Source organism: Conger conger, chromosome 13, assembly GCF_963514075.1.
Source record: "Conger conger chromosome 13, fConCon1.1, whole genome shotgun sequence".
In the NCBI taxonomy this organism is placed as follows: Eukaryota; Metazoa; Chordata; class Actinopteri; order Anguilliformes; family Congridae; genus Conger; species Conger conger.
In genome coordinates, this window is record NC_083772.1 from 5,491,870 (window position 1) to 5,511,237 (window position 19,368).

Here is a 19,368-nt window from a genome sequence, read left to right on the forward strand (position 1 = left end):
CAAAAGTACAAGAGCTGATCCAAAAGAAGAGACCAAAAAGCAGGCAGGGGTCATAAACAGGAATTCCAGAAACAAAACCAAACCGACAGGAAAATACCAGGACAGAATGCCAGAAGGGCAAGGGCCCGGGAAACAAGGACTCGGGAATAAGGGGGCTAGAACTGGGGGAAGGAATGAATGGGTACGGGACTCAAAACAGGACGAGATGAACTAGCAAGGTGTAACTGAAAAGGACAGGTATAAATACACAGGGGAATGAGACAAACTAGGCAGGGCATGGGAGTGAGGGTGGTCTAACAAATAAACATCAGGTGACACATAACGAGGGGGAAACAAAAACGCGGACTGGATTCACAAAGACACATGAAATACAAATGGCTCTGGACAAGGGAGTAGACAATTGCACAGAATCAGGAGATGTAGTGATAAGTAGAGACAGGTGCGAACACTTTGCTGAAACTAAGCAAGTAATCAGTGATAGAATAGGGAGGCGGAGTTACAGAACAGAATTTAAACTGGAGATGCGTTAGTAAGTTAATTACGTGATTTAAATTACACATACCCAAAACTAGTGATAGTTAGTTTGTTAGTTTGACGAACATTTTAGTGTTAGTATAATTAGTACTGTACAAATTCTATGTTAGTTGGGATTAGTATATTAGTGCTATCTACAAACATGAAATGTAGAGAATGCAGGAAGTAAGGAATGCAAGATTGGGAGGAAGGTTGAACCCCGGAACTACCGTAGACACCCGAATAGTGGAGCACGCAGACAGGGGAGTGACTCTGGCTCAGACTCAGACATCACAGGGGAAGATGAGTGCAAAGACTAATGAATATAAACAGAAAAATAATAAATTACAAGAACACTATGATAAACAATGATAAACTAACAGACAGAACTCAGTAACATAACACACCATCAATTAAACATTATGTTGAGCTATTCAGAAACTTTATTTTCACAATCATTAATGTTGAGTCGGGAAGTTTTCAAAGCATGTGTTTCTAGTTTCCACGGATCTAGGGAAGATACACTTACCGAGCACTTTATTAGGAACATCTTAATTGTATTACACCTACTTATTCATGGAATTATCTAATCAGCAAATTGGAAGGCAGCAGTGCAATGCACACAATCATGTAGACCCGGGTCAAGTGTTTCAGTTAATGTTCACATCAACCATCAGAATGGGGAAAAAATGTGATCAAAGTTACTTTGACCATGGAATGATTGTTGGTGGCAGGGTGGTTTCAGTATCTCAGAAACTCCTGATCTCCTGGGATTTTCACAAACACTAGTTTCTAGAGTTTGCAAAGAATGGTGCAAAAAAAACAAAACAAAAAGAAATGAGCAGACCAGTGAGCAGCAGTTCTGCAGACAGAAATGCCTTGTTAATGAGAGACATCAGAGGAGAATGGCCTGAGCTGACAGGAAGGTGACAGTAACACAAATAACCACACATTACAACAGTGGTATGCAGAAGGGCATCTCTGAACAAACAACACATCATAACTCTGAGTCGATAGGCTACAGCAGTACAAGTCTAGAAAATAAGTCTAATAAATGCCTAATAAAGTGCTCACTGAGTGTATATTATTTTATTTATTTTCTGATTCTCCAATTTAGTATTTGTTGCCTTCTATTTATTATTTTATTCCTCCAGTATATTTGGGGATCTGCAATGAAATGGCAGTGCTTGGTTTAGGGACATTGGAGGAGCAGATTAAGTCAGAATACAGTTCTGATGATGATGGATGGAGGGTCAGACAGGTAAACACAGCAGCTCCTTTGTTAGATGTGGATGATGATAAGTGATAATGAAAGTTCAGATGGGGAGCATACTGTGGAGACAGGGTGAAGTACATCTATTCTATTCACTTTGTTCCAGAAGGGTTAGATTACCATTCGGGACAAAAATAACACCAATAATTACACACAGAGTTTGTACAAGTGGAACACATAATCCTGTTAATGGGGCCATCACATATGAATGTGGAGATCAGCAGGTTGATTGAGTTACTGACCTGGCTGCCATTGTGCAAGTGCTACAGTGAATGCACTCACCAAGTGACAAAGACTGTTGTAAATTATTACAATCAGTTACTATTCCGTTAGAATTTGTACAGGGTCATGGAAATTGAAGGTTAAGATTAAGGTTAATAAGCAAAGCTGTGGGTTATTGTGTTATTGCTGACATGAATATAAAATTCTTCAGTTTGTACCTTCGGAGGGACAGAATCCCACTGATTTTCTTTGACCATTTGTAGGTGTGTACAATCGCAACAGAGGTGGCGGGGCCAGAGCACTACTGGCAGGTGATGACCCAATTTTCTGAAGTTTGGTAAACATTAAGTATAAAGATTGTGTTTCCCCTACCTGCCAACATTTATTATTACAGTTTAATAGGGAATTGAGTGCACAGCCATCCAGACGGCACATAGGCAGAGAGATCCAGGACTGTTTAACGGCATTGAATGAGACTTAACTGAGTTCATCCCCCAAACAGAGCCTTAGGAGACGATTGCTCTGCAAACAGTAAGGGTAATTTTCTTAATTGATTCTTAATAGACAATGTGTGTTCACAAAAAGACAATCACATGATTACAAATAACCTTTTAGTGTTAATCCGTATTACTATTAGATCACTTGGTGAATTAAATGCTTATTAGGAGCCTTTCTCTGTGTCTCTCCCAGCAGATAGCCTTTGACCTTAAGTCTCTGCTTCTCAGCTAGCACATTCCGATCTTACAGCAAGATCAACAAGGGGTATTCAGAAGACAAAATACTGATAAATGTTCATGGCCAGCTTCATGTCTTTTTGTTTTGGTAAAGCCGCCCCTTCTGGAAAAGTGTGTATAATGTTACTATGTCTGATTCAAATCAGAAAGCCGGTAAGCTTTGTCACTTTCTGTCATTTCTTTGCAAATAAATACGAAGGTTAAACTCAAGTATAGCGATCATTGTTTTTACTGGGATCTGTTTCATCAGACAATGCTCACCTGTGAAATGTTAAAAAGGGCATTTTTCCCTAACACACTGAATACGTGTCAGGCCAAATTTCATTGTTCCAACTGTGGGACCTTGTACAACACTGTTAATAAATCAACCTATTCTGTAATTTGTGATTGTCTGCCTGTATTGTCGGCCAGTATCACTGGAGTCATCTCACAGGACTTTTTTACGTAATGAAAGGTGTAAATAACTCCCTGGGTCTGTCTTATGCCAGTCTACACTGCTCAGATGAGGAACATTTGTACCCCTGATGCCAGTGAGTCCAACATGCAGGTGGGATGATACTCACCTGGCTCCTGAATGAATTAAATGTGATTGCTGGTGTCCATGCTCCAGGTGAAGAAAGCAGGTCAACACAACTGAAAAATAAAGTGGAGGTGAACTTGGTCCAGGCAGAGGCCACAGTCCTGAAGCAATATGGATGATCTGGATATTCCAAAATATTGGTATATACAGTGCTGCTGGTGGCATGAACAGACAAATCAGTTGGAGAAAGTCACTGATAGTAATGAAGAAATAACTTTGAACTGCATAATGGGTTTTTTTTTGTTGTAAATTTTCTTTACGTTAACCTCTCAATATTCTTACACTCTTCATTTAAAAAAAGTAGGGAATTTTGGAAAACATTGGAGCCAATTGCAGTACAGTCAACCCCCACTGAAGTATATCACCTTGTAGTGATAATTGTAATTTACAACCTTATCTAGCCCCTAATAGTCAAATGTATTTCTTTGATCATTGCCTATATCCTCTAACCCCTCCCCCAGTCCAATTCCCCACACCTTGTTTCTCCCCCTTACCAAAATGAGGACTGTAGGAATTACAGGAGGAAAATGCATATCCGGAGAATAACCTCATTCCTACTCAGAAATATGGAGGTGGGTCATGGATTTTTTTTTTTATGTTTTGCTGCCAGTGGTCCAGGTCACTATTTAAGTATCAGGCTTCAGAACAATGAACCCAGCGCGAACCCACAGTTCCAATCAAAGTCTTTATTAATTCTGGCAAGCAGGTATAGAGCCACCTAGGCAGTTCTTAAACGATATAGAGGCAGAGGTTTGGTAATGAAGCAGACAGATGTATCAAAGCAAAACATAGTCGTGGTCACAAGCAGAAGGTTGATAACAGTAAGGCAGTCCAAACAGGCAGATAAACAGAAGCAAAATCCAAAAGCACAAGCCGCTAATCCAAACAGAGTCCAAGCACAGTGGGTCAAACACGAACACGAAGGGAAATCCAAAAGGCAGTGGTCGGAAACAAAATGGGTCAAAACACGAGAAGATGAGACAGGAAAAATACTGAGGGAATGGCAGGAGCACATTACAATCTGGCAACAAATGAACAAAACAGACAGGTATATACACAGGTATATACCGAGCACTTTATGAGGTATTTATTAGACTTCTACTGCTGTAGCCTATCCACTTAAAGTTATGATGCATTGTGTGTTCAGAGATGCTCTTCTGCATACCACTGTTGTAATGTGTGATTATTTGCATTACTGTAAAGCCATACCTGACAAGAACTACTCTCTAGATTACTGATATGATTTTCAAATGCACAATTTAAACAGCACCACCTATGCTTTGTGTGCAAAGTATGAATTAGTTGGTCCTCAACTCTTCCAACTCTGTAGCAGAAACTGCATTCCCTCGATCTGCCATTTGCTTCCGGGTCAGGGGCAGGTCATCATCAGGGTAACACAGATGAGACAATCGCTGTCGGCAGAAAAATAATAACAGTATGGATCCTGATGAGCAAGTGTTTTATAGAGATATGAAATGTAATTACTACATACATAACAATGCCAAGGATCTATGAAATATGGAAAATTACATTTTATTTATAAAAGAGAAACCCCAGAGCTTGAATGACCCCTTTCACCACAGCTGTGGAGACACGGGATCCAGGCCTCACCTGTCTGAGAGTGCCAGTGCTGATGGAGAGCTTGACCAGACTCCACCCCGGCACCAGTACAACAGAGGAGAGGGCCAGCAGCCAGCCCAGCACGTACGCCCAGTCTGGATACACATACCAGCGGTTAAAGGTCAGGGGCTGGTACTTCACCACAGAGAAGATGAAGGATCCCTATGGGAGAGGAGGAAGAGTGGAAGGTTTAATAAATGTTACACACACCATGCTGCCATTGTGTCATAGATGTAGAAATAACATGAAATTTTCTGTACAGCAGAATTCAGTCGTTTAAATCGGGTCATGTTTATGCAGTTATGCAGAGATGCATAACTGTTGTTATGCATGGTTATCTGAGGTACTGTCACTTTCCTGTCAGCCTGAAACAGTCGGGCCATTTTCCTCTGACCTCTCTCACTAACAAAGCATTTTCACCTACAGACCTGCCAGGTGTGCAGGCACATACAAATGTTTAATCAACAATCTGGTAATAATATGCACACCTTGGGCCTCATTTATCAATATTTTAGTAAATCCGTGTGCAAATTTATGTGTGATCGGAAACAAACTAACAAATTCCGCTGGATTTATCAAATGAGTAGACATAGCATTTTTTCACATACCAATCAATCATAAACAAAAAGTGCATGTACTGAACTCATGATTAGCATAAATTCACACCCCAAAAATACCTTATAAGGACCACAGAATTATATTTCAGGCAATTTAAACAGATGGCCGAGAAAAGATGAAAAAAACTTTGCTTTATGCTGTGTTGCCTATACATGATCAGATTTTTTAAATATCATTATATGACTGTGTGCTACGGCTACTTTGTAACATCTTGTCTTCAGGAACATTAAAATGTTTTTTAAAACCTTTTTAGGAGTTAACATCATCTATGCTATGATGTTTGCATGTGTAAACTTGAACTTGAACTTGAACTTTTTGTTCGTTGTTTATTCTATTCAAAAATGGACGAGGAAAAGCTGAGTGTCCTTGTTGGAGAAACATGAAGAGATGTGCGAAACTACCATCTAAACATATTTTGTTGCGAATCACCCTACATTTGTTCATATAGGTGATATAAACAAGGTATGCGGCACATAGGACTGGATTAAAAAGGAACGGTGCAAAACGTGGTGCTTTGTCCTAAGTGCTGCATACACACTGGGGAAGATTTAAGCCTGGGAAGATGTTGCTGTTGTTGTTAACTCTGTCTTGGGTTCTACATACTATGGAACAGGTAAACAAAAATTTTATAAAAAGTTATAAAATTATTTCACTGTCCCCACTGTCCCATTTTTTTGCCTTTGCTTCCTTGACGTCTTTCATATTGTCACATCCGTACCCTATTCCCACTGGTAAATCTGATGATGTCGGCACCCAAGTGGACTCTCTGGAAGTCTGCATGAAACTGTGCCTGAGCTGGATGAATTTGGCAGCCTTAGCCACTACGGACTTCACGGGAGCGTGCCCATTATTTGGGCTGAATCTAAATGTCTGTTCCTTCCTGCACTTGGAGACTGGCAGAGTAGCCTACACATATGAATGATAAAAATAATCCCACTTATAAGATGAGAGCAGGAAAAGGTAACATAGTTCAGACATGGCATTTTCTTTTCACATGTGAATATATTAATTTACAGGTGAAATTGTGGTTTTCAGACAAAAGTAAATTTTCACATGACTTTTGGTCACTTTGTCAGCTAGCTTATTTTGTGAATATATATGTGAATGAGTTTATAATTGCATCAGATCAAGTAAAATTACAACTTCACAAATGACAAGCCATTTTACGTGTATTTATTCATTGTTGGAGGAAAAAAATCCTGGAATATCCAGCCCATTTAATTCAGAAGACAGTTGAATTCAATTAATCCAGTTGAATCCAATGAAATCTAGTTTCTCTGCACCAAACATCTTGCTTGTGACCCAACAGGATACAAGTGCTGCAATTCCCATTCATTTGTATGAATTTTGCAATTATTTCAGTTATCAAATCTGAAATGCAACATGCTTGAGTTGTGCAATAATGAGGTTGTCCTGTAATACGTGAGTCAGGCAGATGCTCTGTCTCTAGACATCCCATAGTGGGGGTGAGTCAAACTCACCAGGGTCACCAGTGGGGTGAAGTAGAGCCAGCAGAGCTTAAAGATGAGGCTGGGCCGTTCCCCGGTCATGTCCTCGATCACATCCATCATGCGCTCCGCCCCTGCTCCAGGGCAAACAAGTGTAGTGTTGTGTATAAAGGGAACCTCAACTGAGGAACAAAATAAGATGAAATACCAGGGAATGGAAAATTAAGAATATAATTAAGAATTAGAATGATTCTAGTTTCAAAATTGCTTTTTTTCTTCTTTTTTTTGTTATTCACATGGCTCTCTGGCTTAAAGTCTCTTTTTATGAATGACTGTTGACTGCTTCTGTTATCCAAGAATGGGTCTTTTACTGTAAGTCTTTAGGATTGCTGAGATATTGACATCCAAATGGCACGACGCTTGATTTTACGCTCAATATTAAAACAATATTCATGTTCCCGGGTTAATTTTGTAACGTTTTTATTCATTTTCATACACCTACGATAATAATTACTTAGCAAACTTGTAGGATTGTTATTTATTTTTTTATTTTTTTATTATTCATTATGCTACATGTAAAATGAGCTCAACTGCTGAACATTTGTAGCGCTTTTTAAAGCTTTATTACAATATTCAACTGAGGGTGCAAAATATTAATCAAAATTCAATGCACCCTTTTGCACCCCCTGTAGAGCTGGGCCTGCCATCTAAGTGTCAAATCGTTTTTTTTATTGGCTATTGACAGGCCAAGGTAAAAGAAAAAAACTTTTAATCATGGTCTTAATTTTTAAAGTAGGCTATGTTTTTCTCTGCTGTGATGTATATATTCAGAATTTAATCAATTTCAGACATTTTTCAAAAATAGTTTTATATATGCAGCTATTTTCATTATCATCTTCTGCACATTACAAGTACTCGGTTCTTGTTCATAACCCATTCCCATTTGGTGCCATTATTTTATTTTTTATTCCCATAGAGTGTTGGATTGGAAAGGGACAGTTTGTTGAAAGGTACAGAGTTTTTGTGCAGAAATGTGTTAATACAGCGAGCTATCTTCCTAAATCCATTCAGCAAAGTCCTGCACTCACCAAACAGCCAGCCCATGGACAGAACTTCAAACACACACAGGAAGAACACACAGGCCCCATTACAGGCATAGTAGTCGAAGAGCTGGAACACATACACACCCCCCTGGTGGACAGAAGGGGGAATTACAAGAGTAGATATAGGAAAATTAGGTCAGAAAGAGACTGAGATGTGTGCTTTGTGTGAGATCTGGAATTGTGAATATGATCAGATTGATGCAATAACCTTTCATATGGACTGTAGTTTTGAACAAGGAAATTAAACTGAACTACTTCTATCTTAATGCATTATTTAAAATTGGTAGTAATTAAGATATTATCTTTGTAATCTGTACGCCAAATGAGTCTGTAATGAGGGAAAACTGGGTAAACGAATTGTGTATATTTGAATGTATTTCTATCTCTCCCCAACTATCTTCTCACCTGTGTGACCATCACCAGCTGCAAGATGAAGCAGGTGAGGCAGAAGAGCAGGAGGAAGATCTCTCTGCGCCCAGCCCTCCGTAGTACTTTGGGAAACAGGTCTGTCACCGACGTCATCACCACCTCCATCAGCACAAACTTAAAAACAGACAGACAGCCCAGGGTTCATCAGAGAGAGGCAGGGAGAGAAAAGGACAGTGAGGGAAGAGAAGAAAATGAAGGGAAGGGAGAAAGAAAGATGATTCACACGCATTAATTTATGTTTAACCAGTCCATGAGACTCTAAAGTGGACAATACTAGCCTACTGCCGGTGTCATCTACTGTAAACTCACAATATCAATTCTCATGTTTAATTCAATTAGCCTAATTCGGGTGGGCATTAGCAATGCTGAGGTCGAATTCAAATTTAATAAAAATGTACAGTCATGAAATGAGAAAAGGTTTTGAATCAGAATTTACAGAGGAGGAATTGTGTGAGAGAAAGAGACAGTCAAAGCTAACCGAGAGGATTAATTGGAAGAAGGATCCACAACCAAGGGGTCCAGGAGGGCTAAGTGACGAGTAAGTAAATATCTAGCTAACAAGCTGTATCAAAACATTGGTTGCGGATACATCTTCCAATTAATCCTCTCGGTTAGCGGCCTGTAGCGTAGTGGTTAAAGAACATGAGTGGGACCCGCAAGGTCAGTGGTTCGATCCCCAGTCTAGCCACAATAAGATCCGCACAGCCGTTGGGCCCTCGAGCAAGGCCCTTAACCCTGCATTGCTCCAGGGGAGGATTGTCTCCTGCTTAGTCTAATCAACTGTACGTCACTCTGGATCGAGCGTCTGCTAAATACCATTAATGTAATGTAATGTTAGCTTTGGATGCCTCGTCCTCCGCTCTTTGTCTCTCACTCACTCAATTCTTCCTCTGTAAATTCCGATTAATAATTAACGAAGTTAACTAAGTTAATTATTAAGTGTGGCAATGTTAGCTTGGCAAGTGCTGTGCTCTCTGGTAACCCAGCATGATGCCTTGCTAGCTCAGCACAGCTTTCCTTCATGTTGAGCAAGAACCAAACTGGAAGGATCTAGAAGTAAACACAGACATTAGTAGTGGCAGCAGTATCACAGACTCAGCAGCCAGGAGAGGCGAGCCACAGCCAGGAAACTGATTACCTGAGTGTCCAGGCCCAACAGGATGATCATGATAAAGAAGCAGGCGGCCCACAGCTGAGGTAGGGGCATCATTGCTACTGCTTGGGGGTACGCAATGAATGCCAGACCAGGTCCTGGGAGCAGGGAACAGGGGAGAACAAAGAACACAGGAGGAGGTTGAAGGATTGGGAGAAATAAATGATTCACTAGTGCTTACTCTTCCCTAGCTGTCCCAAATGTTCTGGTTCCCTCAAATGGGGAAATGTATAAAAATGTGCTGAAATTCAATATGGTGTATAAACTAAGTGTATACAGTGGGAGCAATAATTATTTGATCCCTTGCTGATTTTGTAGGTTTGCTCACTTACAAAGAATGGAACTGTGTAGAATTTTAATCATAGGTACATTTTAACATTGAGAGACAGAATATCACAAAATAATCCACAATAACAACATCATATACATTTTATAAATTTAATATCATATTTTCACATGAAATAAGTATTTGATCCATAGAACAATAGGACTTAATACTTGGTGGAGAAACCTTTGTTGGCAAGCACAGAGGTCAGATGTTTGTTGTAGTTTTTCATTGGGTTTGCACAGATCTTGGGAGGGATTTTGGTCCACTGCTTGTTGCAGATCCTCTCCAAATCCTTAAGGTTCCGAGGCTGTCGCTTGGCAACTTGAAGCTTCAGCTCCCTCCACAGATTTTCGATGGGATTTAGGTCTGGAGACTGGCTAGGCCACTCCAGGACCTTAATATGCTTCTTTTTGAGCCACTCCTTTGTTGCCTTGGCCGTATGTTTCGGGTCATTGTTATGTTGGAAGACCCATCCACGACCCATTTTCAGTGCTCTCACCTAGGGAAGGAGGTTGTCGCCCAAATTTCCTGGTACATGGCCCCATTCATCCTCCCCTCGATACGGTGAAGTCGTCCTGTCCCCTTAGCTGAGAAACACCCCCAAAGCATAAGGTTTCCACCTCCATGCTTCGCAGTGGGGATGGTGTTCTTGGGGTTGTACTCAACATTTCTCTTCCTCCAAACACGACGAGTCGAGTTGATGCCAAATAGCTCTATTTTGGTCTCATCTGACCACATCACCTTCTCCCAAGCCTCCACTGGATCTTCCAGGTGTTCTTTGGCAAACTTCAGACGGGCCTGTACATGTGCCTTCTTCAGCAGTGGAACCTTGCGTGCGCAGCAGGATTTTAATCCTTCACGGTGTAGTGTGTTACTGATGGTTCTCTTCGTGACTGTGGTCCCAACTGCCTTCAGGTCATTAACAAGCACCTCCTGTGTAGGACTGGGCTGATCCCTGACCTTTCTCATGATCATTGATATCCCACGAGGCGAGATCTTGCGTGGAGCCCCAGACCGAGGGAGATTGGCGGTGACTATGTGTTCCTTCCATTTTCTAATAATTGCTCCAACAGTTGTTAACTTCTCACCAAGCTGCTTGCTTATTTTCTTGTAGCCCATCCCAGCCTTGTGCAGGTCTACAATTTTGTCCCTGATGTCCTTAGACAGCTCCTTTGTCTTGCCCATGGTGGAAACGCTGGAATCTGATTGATTGTGTGGACAGGTGTCTTTTATACAGCTACATAACGATGTAACGAGTTGACACAGGTGTTTTGGGTAATGAGTTGAGATTAGGATTAGTGCTTCTTAATGGAAAACTAACTGGTCTGTGGGAGCCAGAATTATTGCTGATTGGTAGGGGATAAAATACTTATTTCATGCAAAAATACAATAATAAATTTATAAAATTTATATGATGTTATCATTGTGGATTATTTTGTGATATTCTGTCTCTCAATGTTAAAATGTACCTATGATTAAAAGTCTACACAGTTCCATTCTTTGTAAGTGGGAAAACCTACAAAATCAGCAAGGGATCAAATAATGATTGCTCCCACTGTACATACTCTTTATTTAAAGCTGAGAATGTGTACTCTAACCACATGTGAATTGCTTGATTACAAAAGTGTGGAGTACAGAGCCAAATAATATGTCACTGTCCCAGGTGTTATGGAGCTCTTCGTATATTTTGCCACCCAGCTTGGGGCTGCATTTCTCAAATGCTCACCCAAATCTGGAATACACAACTGTCAGCCGCATTGTGTGCAGAAAGCACCGTGCGGATTTGGATCTCCCCCGAAACAAGGTGAGCGGCTGTGACCTGCAGTCATACAAGCGGCCGGTGGGGCTTGCCCAAGACCGATTTCATCATTTGTTTTGACATACTGCACAAAGTACCTGATTCTGCCACTTCCTCTATGGGGACGCCCTGCTCATGTGCCATGAACCCCAGCACAGAAAAGACCGCAAATCCTGCCACCAGGCTGGTCCCGCTGTTCAGCAGACACAGCCATAAACTGTCCCTGTAGAAACACCACCAGGAGGCTAAACAATCTCTGACCAGCCCTCATTTTTGCATTTATTTTCTTCCAAGGTGAAAGAAAGGTGAAAGTCTGCCAAGTGGCGTCCATGATATGTGCAGGTATCACTGAATCATGTACTCTGGGTAAGCTTGGGCCTTACTTGTAGCAGTTGTTGTTATAAATGTTGTAGCTACCCAGAACAGTCAGAGTACCCACTCCAACACTGTAGGAGAAGAAGATCTGAGCTCCTGCCTCCATCCACACCTGCAGTGGCATCACAAACCTTGAACACCTTGGATGTTGCTTAACAAATCTTTTCCCTGTTTGGGTGAAATAAGAAAGAGACATTCACTGTGAAAAGGTGCAACTGGCGTTATGGAGTACTTACCTGTGGGTCTGCCAGACGGGAGGGGTCAGGGTACAGGTAGAACTCCACCCCCTGCAGAGCTCCAGGTAGAGTTAGCCCTCGTATCAACAACACCAAAAGCATCAGGTATGGGAAGGTAGCTGTGAAATAAACTGCCTGGTGAGAGAGTGAGTATTTATTTTAGAATTATGTGTATGGAGGATGAGACATGCCAAAATGAGGAAATTATGAATAAATGAATGCATAAAAGTGTGAGAAAATAAATAAATGTCAGTCTAGTTTATACAGGTCCAATTTTGACTCATCTGTCCAGAGAACATTATCCCAAAAGTCTTGGGGATCATCCAGGTGCTTTTGCAATTGTGAGATGGGCCTTGGGCCGCATTTTCCAGAATCATCATTACCTTTCATTACCTTTAAGAATAAATGTATATTGAACAGGTTGCATTGGCAATTTCGGTAGTCGAATATGAATATATGCTGATTATATATTGTGGCGCCCCTGCTCCTGCAGCCACCCACGTCCTGTTGCGGCACGTGGGTGGAGAACCCCGGAATGGCCCGCGCAACTCAGCGACGCAAGCGTTACGCTCTCTGTGTGGAGTTAGCATTCTCCTTGCGTTTGCGTGGGGGGTGCTCCAGTTTCCTCCCTCAGTCCAAAGACATGCAGGTTAGGCTGATTGGAGAGTCTAAATTGCCCGTGGGTATGAGTGTGTGAGTGAATGGTGTGTGTGCCCTGCGATGGACTGGTGACCTGTCCAGGGTGTATTCCTGCCTTTCGCCCAATGTATGCTGGGATAGGCTCCAGCCCCCCTGTGACCTTGTTCAGGATAAGCGGGTTCAGATAATGGATGGATGGATGGGAGGATCATAACACAGGCTATCAAACTGTATATTGATAGCACATTTATTACATATTACATGTATTGTGCCAAGAAATACATAATTTGTGTCAGTAGGCCCTACTGTAGTTATCTTTAACTCCTGTCACATAATTAACATGAAAAGATTGTTCAAGTTGCGTTATGCCGTTCTTCTCATTACAGTGTGTAAGATAAATAACAAAAGTACCTCAGGGATCGCAACCGATGCATTTCCTGCTTGTTGGATTTATATCACAGACAAACTGAACAGCATACGATCCACAAAAACAGAAAATATGGCCCTTGGTGCTTCTCTTGGTTAGCAATGGTTTCCACCTTGCTACACTCATAAATTCCATCTTTGCCCAGTCACAGTCCTGGTAATATTGACCACTGTTCCAATTGTTCTCCATCGGGAGATAATGGTACTGGCTGTGGTTTGATGAAATCCCAGCCTTAGAAATGGCTGTGTAACCAGCCTGATATATTTCAACTGCTTTCTTCTCATCTTCTGGAGTTTCCTGTTATCATGGCATACAAACCTATAAATTTGTCTGAATTAAGCCATTCAGTAAATACCTCCTAACTACTAGATAGATAGATAGACAGATACTTTATTCATCCCGAGGGAAATTTTAGAATTTTAGAATACTATATACCTCCACAGCGATGATAAAGTCTAATATCAAATTATAGGAAGTGTTCGATTGCAGTTATTGCTGCTAAAGGTGGTACAACCAGTTCTTAAGATTAAGAGGGCAATTACTTTTCACAGGAGTGACTTGGGTGTTTGAAAACTTTTTCATTAAATAAATTAGACAGTAATTTCAATGTGTTTTGTGTTTACTCATGTTCCCTTTTTGAAACATGATATTCTAAATATCTGAAACCATTCTGTGTGAAAAAAACAAAATAATACAGGAAATCCAGAAGGGGGCAAATGCTGGATGTTGCTGCTTCATTGAGTTAAGTTCTGCACCTATCGCTAGATGTTGAGTGTTTTTTATCATGGTCTCACTCTTTGAAGAGTCGTCTGGGTAAGGAAATTATTTACTTTTCTCTCTCAGTAAATCGGGGACAGACCTTGCCTGTAGACTTCACCCCCTTCCAGATGCAGAAGTAGGAGATGACCCATATCATGATGAGACACAAGAGCAGCTCCCACCTCACACTGCCCACCTCCTCAATGCCTCCTGAGATCAGCAGCACACGTCTCCTGGGAGGCGAGCAGAGAAAATTTTACAACTTTATTTAAATATTTATATGAATATTTATTTACATCTATTCCCATGTAGAACCATAAGTCTCTGCACACCCCTTGCACCAATCCCTGAGTTTCCCAATTCACTAACTCTGAATATTGTCAGAGGTGTAGCGCTACAGATGTCAGCCTGCAGACTTACTCCCAAAACTCGGTGGCTGCAGAAGATGAGTTGTTGGGCTGTTGGGTCCAGTTTGCAGGGAGGTTTTGATTGGAGAAGTCCACACAGTGATCTGAAGCACAGAGAGTAGCCTTTCCTAAATCATCAAAACATACTCATCACACACTGCAGCTGAGGTATTTTAAACAGTCATAACTGTCACAGCAAACGAGTCATTCTGATACTGTTGAGTCTGATGTACTTAGTATATGCAGACAGCCATTATTAAACCAGGCTTTATACAGTGGATAGGACCGGTCCATTATCTCTATTGGTCAGTTTGCATTCCAGCCGTGCCAATATCCACGATATACTCATGGCTAAATTGAATGTTCAGAAATCTTTTAATATTACTCCGCTTTGGAGATCACCATTATCTAATTTGTACCCGAATTAACCTAACCTAACGTTATCATCATTTTGCCTCTAGTAGCCATAACGTTGCTTAGCAACCAAGAAACTACATTACATTACATTACATTACATTAATGGCATTTGGCAGACGCTCTTATCCAGAGCGACGTACAGTTGATTAGACTAAGCAGGAGACAATCCTCCCGTGGAGCAATGCAGGGTTAAGGGCCTTGCTCAAGGGCCCAACGGCTGTGCAAACCTTGTTGTGGCTACACCGGGATTCGAACCACCGACCTTGTGGGTCCCAGTCATGTGCCTTAACTACTACGCTACAGGCCGCCCCACTACTGTTCAGCGGAAGAATACATTGACCAGAGAACATAGTTCCACTAAAAATACATTAATTTAAAGCTTGTCTTGTCTTTCCTTTGTGAATATTAGAAAGATAAATGCGGTAACCATTGTATGAAAACGTTATGGAACGAGAACCCGTGGTATATTGTGGATATTGGCAAAGCTAGCGGGGTGGTTAGGCGCGACGCGAAGCGCCGTGTATTATTAAAAGATTCCACGTGTTAATACAAGTGAAACTATATTGACATTTAACAAGTGTAAGGAAAGCAATGCAAAACTAATTTCTTACAAAATCAATGCTCTTATCTTATCTTATGGTATATCATATACAGTGCAGTCCGTAAGTATTTGGATAGTGACACAATGTTTGTAGTTGTGGCTCCAGAGCATTGGATTTGAAATGAAACGATGAATGTGATTAAGTGCAGACGGTCAGCTTTAGTTTGAGGGTATTTACAGACATATCAAGTGATCTATGTAGGAAGCATGGCCCTTTTTAGTTTGAGACCCCCTGTCTACATGTCTGCAGTGTGAAGGAGGAGTTAGAGCACTTTACACCACATTTCATACTTTACCTGAGTTCCAGGTGTTGGAGCAGCTGGCCCACGGCAGCTCAGAGCTGAAGGAGAAGTACAGGTAGAAGAGGGCCCAGGCCAGGATGATGATGTAATACATGCAACTGTAAATCAGGATCAGCTGACCTCCATAGCCAACCCCTGTGACACAAACGGATACTGTACACTTAGCTATATTCACACAAACTCAATTAACTGCTGGCAATGCCAATCATTGGTTTGAACAGCTACTTTGTGCAATAAATGGTTATGAACATGTCTGCTGTGGGTTCTCTTCATATTTGTACTCCTGATTATTACACTGATGCATTCTGCTTTGAGAGACACTCTGGACAAGAGCATCTGACAAATGGCAGTAATATATTGTGACTATTTTTTGCTTTATGATTATCCCATTTCTCCCTGCAAGAGTAGAGTCCACCTCTTTGCATATGATGGTTGTTCTCAAGGTATGCTTTGGATCATTGTCTTGCTGGAATACCAAACCTCTTCAACATCAATGTCTGGACTGATCTTTCAATTTCATGATATTTGGTGGAATCCATTATTCCTTCCACTCGTACAATATTTCCTGTGCCCCCAGCTGCCACAGAACCCCAAAGCATAATGGATCCACCTACATGGTAAACAGTTGGCAAGCTGTTCTTCTCTACAAAGGCTTAACCTTTTTTCTCCAAACATACCTTCTTTTGTGGTGGCCAATAAGTTCAATTTTAGTTTTGTCAGTACAACGCACATTATTCCAAAAGTCTTCAGGCTTCTCAATGTTTTATTTTGCATACTTCAGACGCTTAATTTGGTGTTGAGGTCATTCTCTGCCATGTAGGTCTTTGTTGTTGTAGTGGAGGCAGAAATACTGGGGGTTTTCAAGATCAGGCTTGGTATGTTGCTAGATACAATTTCGCTTTTAGGCAACTAAGCAGTAGATACACTTTGGGGTAGGAAATGGTGAGCACTGCTGTGCTGAACATTATGTTATGTTATGTTTGAACATTATGTCGTTCAGACATAGCAACAGTGTCCTTTTGAGTTGTTTTTTTATATGCCCAGAGAGTATGAGGATTTACATGTGAGAACCATTGAACTGAACCACTGGCTGCACAGGGAGATTTCTACTTGGATTGAGAGGGAGCCACACTAAGGGCTGGGCCACAAAGTCTTCCCTTTATTCACAGGCTTGTACCTGGTGAACCTGCCTCTTCTCTCCATTGCTCCCTGTCGGTAAAGCCAAAGTGATCTCAGGTTTACCCATTTGCCCACAGAGGTTTCTGGCCTCTCACCCTCAGCCAATGGGCACAGCTTTCTCCAGCAGGTGATGGCCCCCTCCCGGGTGTACTGCCCCATGGCCGTCTCCAGCAGGAACAGGGGGATCCCACAGGTCACCACAAAGACCAAATATGGCACAAGGAACGCTCCTGCAGATACACCCACAATCAAAGGTAACATTTCAGTTAAATCTTCAATCACCAGTCCCACGACTGGCATTTGAAGAAAACTAGATGGCTTCATGGAACTAAACTGAGATGCTGAGACGCTGGCGGCTGAGACGCTGCTGATGCTGTTTGCTACACACTACGTGTCTACGCACTTCCTGTTTGTGGTGTCGGGTGTTTGCAAAGGGACGAAGGAGATTGAGTGAAATTGTTCTAGTGCTTTGAATCGAAGGCTAATATTAGTTAGCATTTAAAAAGAAAATAAACTACCATTTTAAACACGGTAAGTAGATTTGCTTTTTAGGTGAAAACCTTTGTTGCCATTTGCAGATGATACAAAACTGGGAGGTTTAGCTAAGAGTATAGACTCTACTAAAGTAATCCAGGAAGATTTAAACAGTATCCACATTTGGGCGGAAACCTGGCAAATGAAATTCAATACAGCTAAATGTAAAGTTAACACGTGGGAAATTTAAATACAAAGCAGGACTACTTCTTGGGGGGTTCACAATTGGATAGTGCTCAAGTGAAAAAAGACGAGAGGGGGTCAGAGTTGACCAAAGCCTTTCGGGTTCTAGTCAATGTGCGGAAGCAGTAAAGAAGGCCAATAGGATGTTAGGATACATTACATTACATTACTGGCATTTGGCAGACACTCTTATCCCGAGTGACGTACAGTTGATTAGACTAAGCAGGAGACAATCCTCCCCTGGAACAGTGCAGGGTTAAGGGCCTTGCTCAAGGGCCCAATGGCTGGGCGGATCTGATTGTGGCTACACTGGGATTCGAACCACCAACCTTGCCTATCCCAGTTATTTACCTTAACAACTATGCTACAGGCCGTCCCATCCATAGCCAGGAGTATTGATTATAAGTCCAAGGAAGTTATGCTCACCTTATACAATACTCTTGTTTGACCACACTTGGAGTACTGTGTGCAGTTCTGGGGACCGCACTATAAGAAGGACATAGAGGCACTAGAAAAGGTTCAAAGAAGGGCAACCAGATTGATTCCAGGTAAAAAAGACAAGAGTATAGACTTAAGATGCTTAATCTCTTTAAGCTTAGTAAAAGGAGGCTAAGGGGGGCATCTAATTGAGGCTTTTAAATTCATTAAAGTGGTAAAGAGGTAAAGAGGGATTCTTCAGGTTGAGTTCGGTTAGCAGAATGAGAGGACACAAATTGAAATTGGCTAAGGAGAAATTCCATACAGATATTCGGAAGCATTTTTTCACACAGCGTGTGGTCAATACTGTACAAGAAATGTGATCCAACTGACCGTGGAATGATTGTGGTGCAAGAAAGGGTGGTTTGAGGATCTCCTGGGTTTCACACACAACAGGCTCTAGAGAATGCGCTGTTAATGAGAGAGGTCAGAGGAGAAGGGCCAGACTGGTGAAAGCAGACAGGAAGGTGACAGTAACGCAGATAACCACACATTACAAGAGTGGTATGCAGAAAAGCATCTCTAAGCATGTTAAACCTTTAAGTAGATAGGCCACAGTAGCAGAAGACCAACAAGTCTAAAAAATAAGTCTAACAAATACTTAATAAAGCGTAAAATAAAGTGTACAACGTTGCAAGAAAATGAATTTGCACTCATACACTCACACATACTCACTCATAGGTTCACTCATACTCACACACATAGAATCATACTCCCTCTGTCAGTCATATTCCCACTCACCACCACCGTTCTTGTAGCAGAGGTATGGGAACCTCCATACGTTTCCCAGCCCCACTATGTTCCCTGCCACTGCCAGGAGGAACTCAACCTTACTCCCCCACTGCCCCCTCTCCTCCAATGGCCTTTCTACGGTCTCCCTCTCCTTCTTCATCCCTTCTTCCTCTGGCATCTTCCACTCTTACTGTCTGCCCTTCTTCGATGCTCTCCGGTGCTGGTCTTGTCCTAACTAATGAGTGACAGGTCCATATTAAAGAATCACCATGTCACGCTAC

General features: G+C 41.6%; 1 protein-coding gene across 1 annotated transcript; it reads right to left on the reverse strand.

Annotated features, from left to right (window-relative positions):
* Positions 1 to 4,620: 4,620 nt before the first annotated feature.
* Positions 4,621 to 19,250, reverse strand: LOC133108226 (sodium- and chloride-dependent GABA transporter 2-like). Its single transcript, XM_061217696.1, has 14 exons — positions 19,097 to 19,250; positions 17,257 to 17,391; positions 15,977 to 16,117; positions 14,676 to 14,766; positions 14,356 to 14,488; positions 12,431 to 12,565; positions 12,203 to 12,306; positions 11,918 to 12,042; positions 9,679 to 9,791; positions 8,517 to 8,654; positions 8,097 to 8,199; positions 7,042 to 7,142; positions 4,934 to 5,104; positions 4,621 to 4,734 (listed from the first exon to the last, which is right to left on the reverse strand). The coding sequence occupies exons 1-14, from the start codon at positions 19,245 to 19,247 to the stop codon at positions 4,621 to 4,623; spliced, it is 1,755 nt and encodes a 584-aa protein (XP_061073680.1). The 5' UTR covers positions 19,248 to 19,250.
* Between the last annotated feature and the right edge of the window lie 118 nt (positions 19,251 to 19,368).

Coding starts and splice junctions, on each gene's coding strand:
- LOC133108226 (XM_061217696.1), bottom strand. CDS start 19,247: ATGAAGAAGGAGAGGGAGACCGTAGAAAGGCCATTGGAGGAGAGGGGG. Junction 12,043..12,202: donor TATAACAACAACTGCTACAA/GTAAGGCCCAAG, acceptor GTGTTTCTACAG/GGACAGTTTATGGCTGTGTC. Junction 9,792..11,917: donor AGAGGAAGTGGCAGAATCAG/GTACTTTGTGCA, acceptor CCCTGCTCCCAG/GACCTGGTCTGGCATTCATT.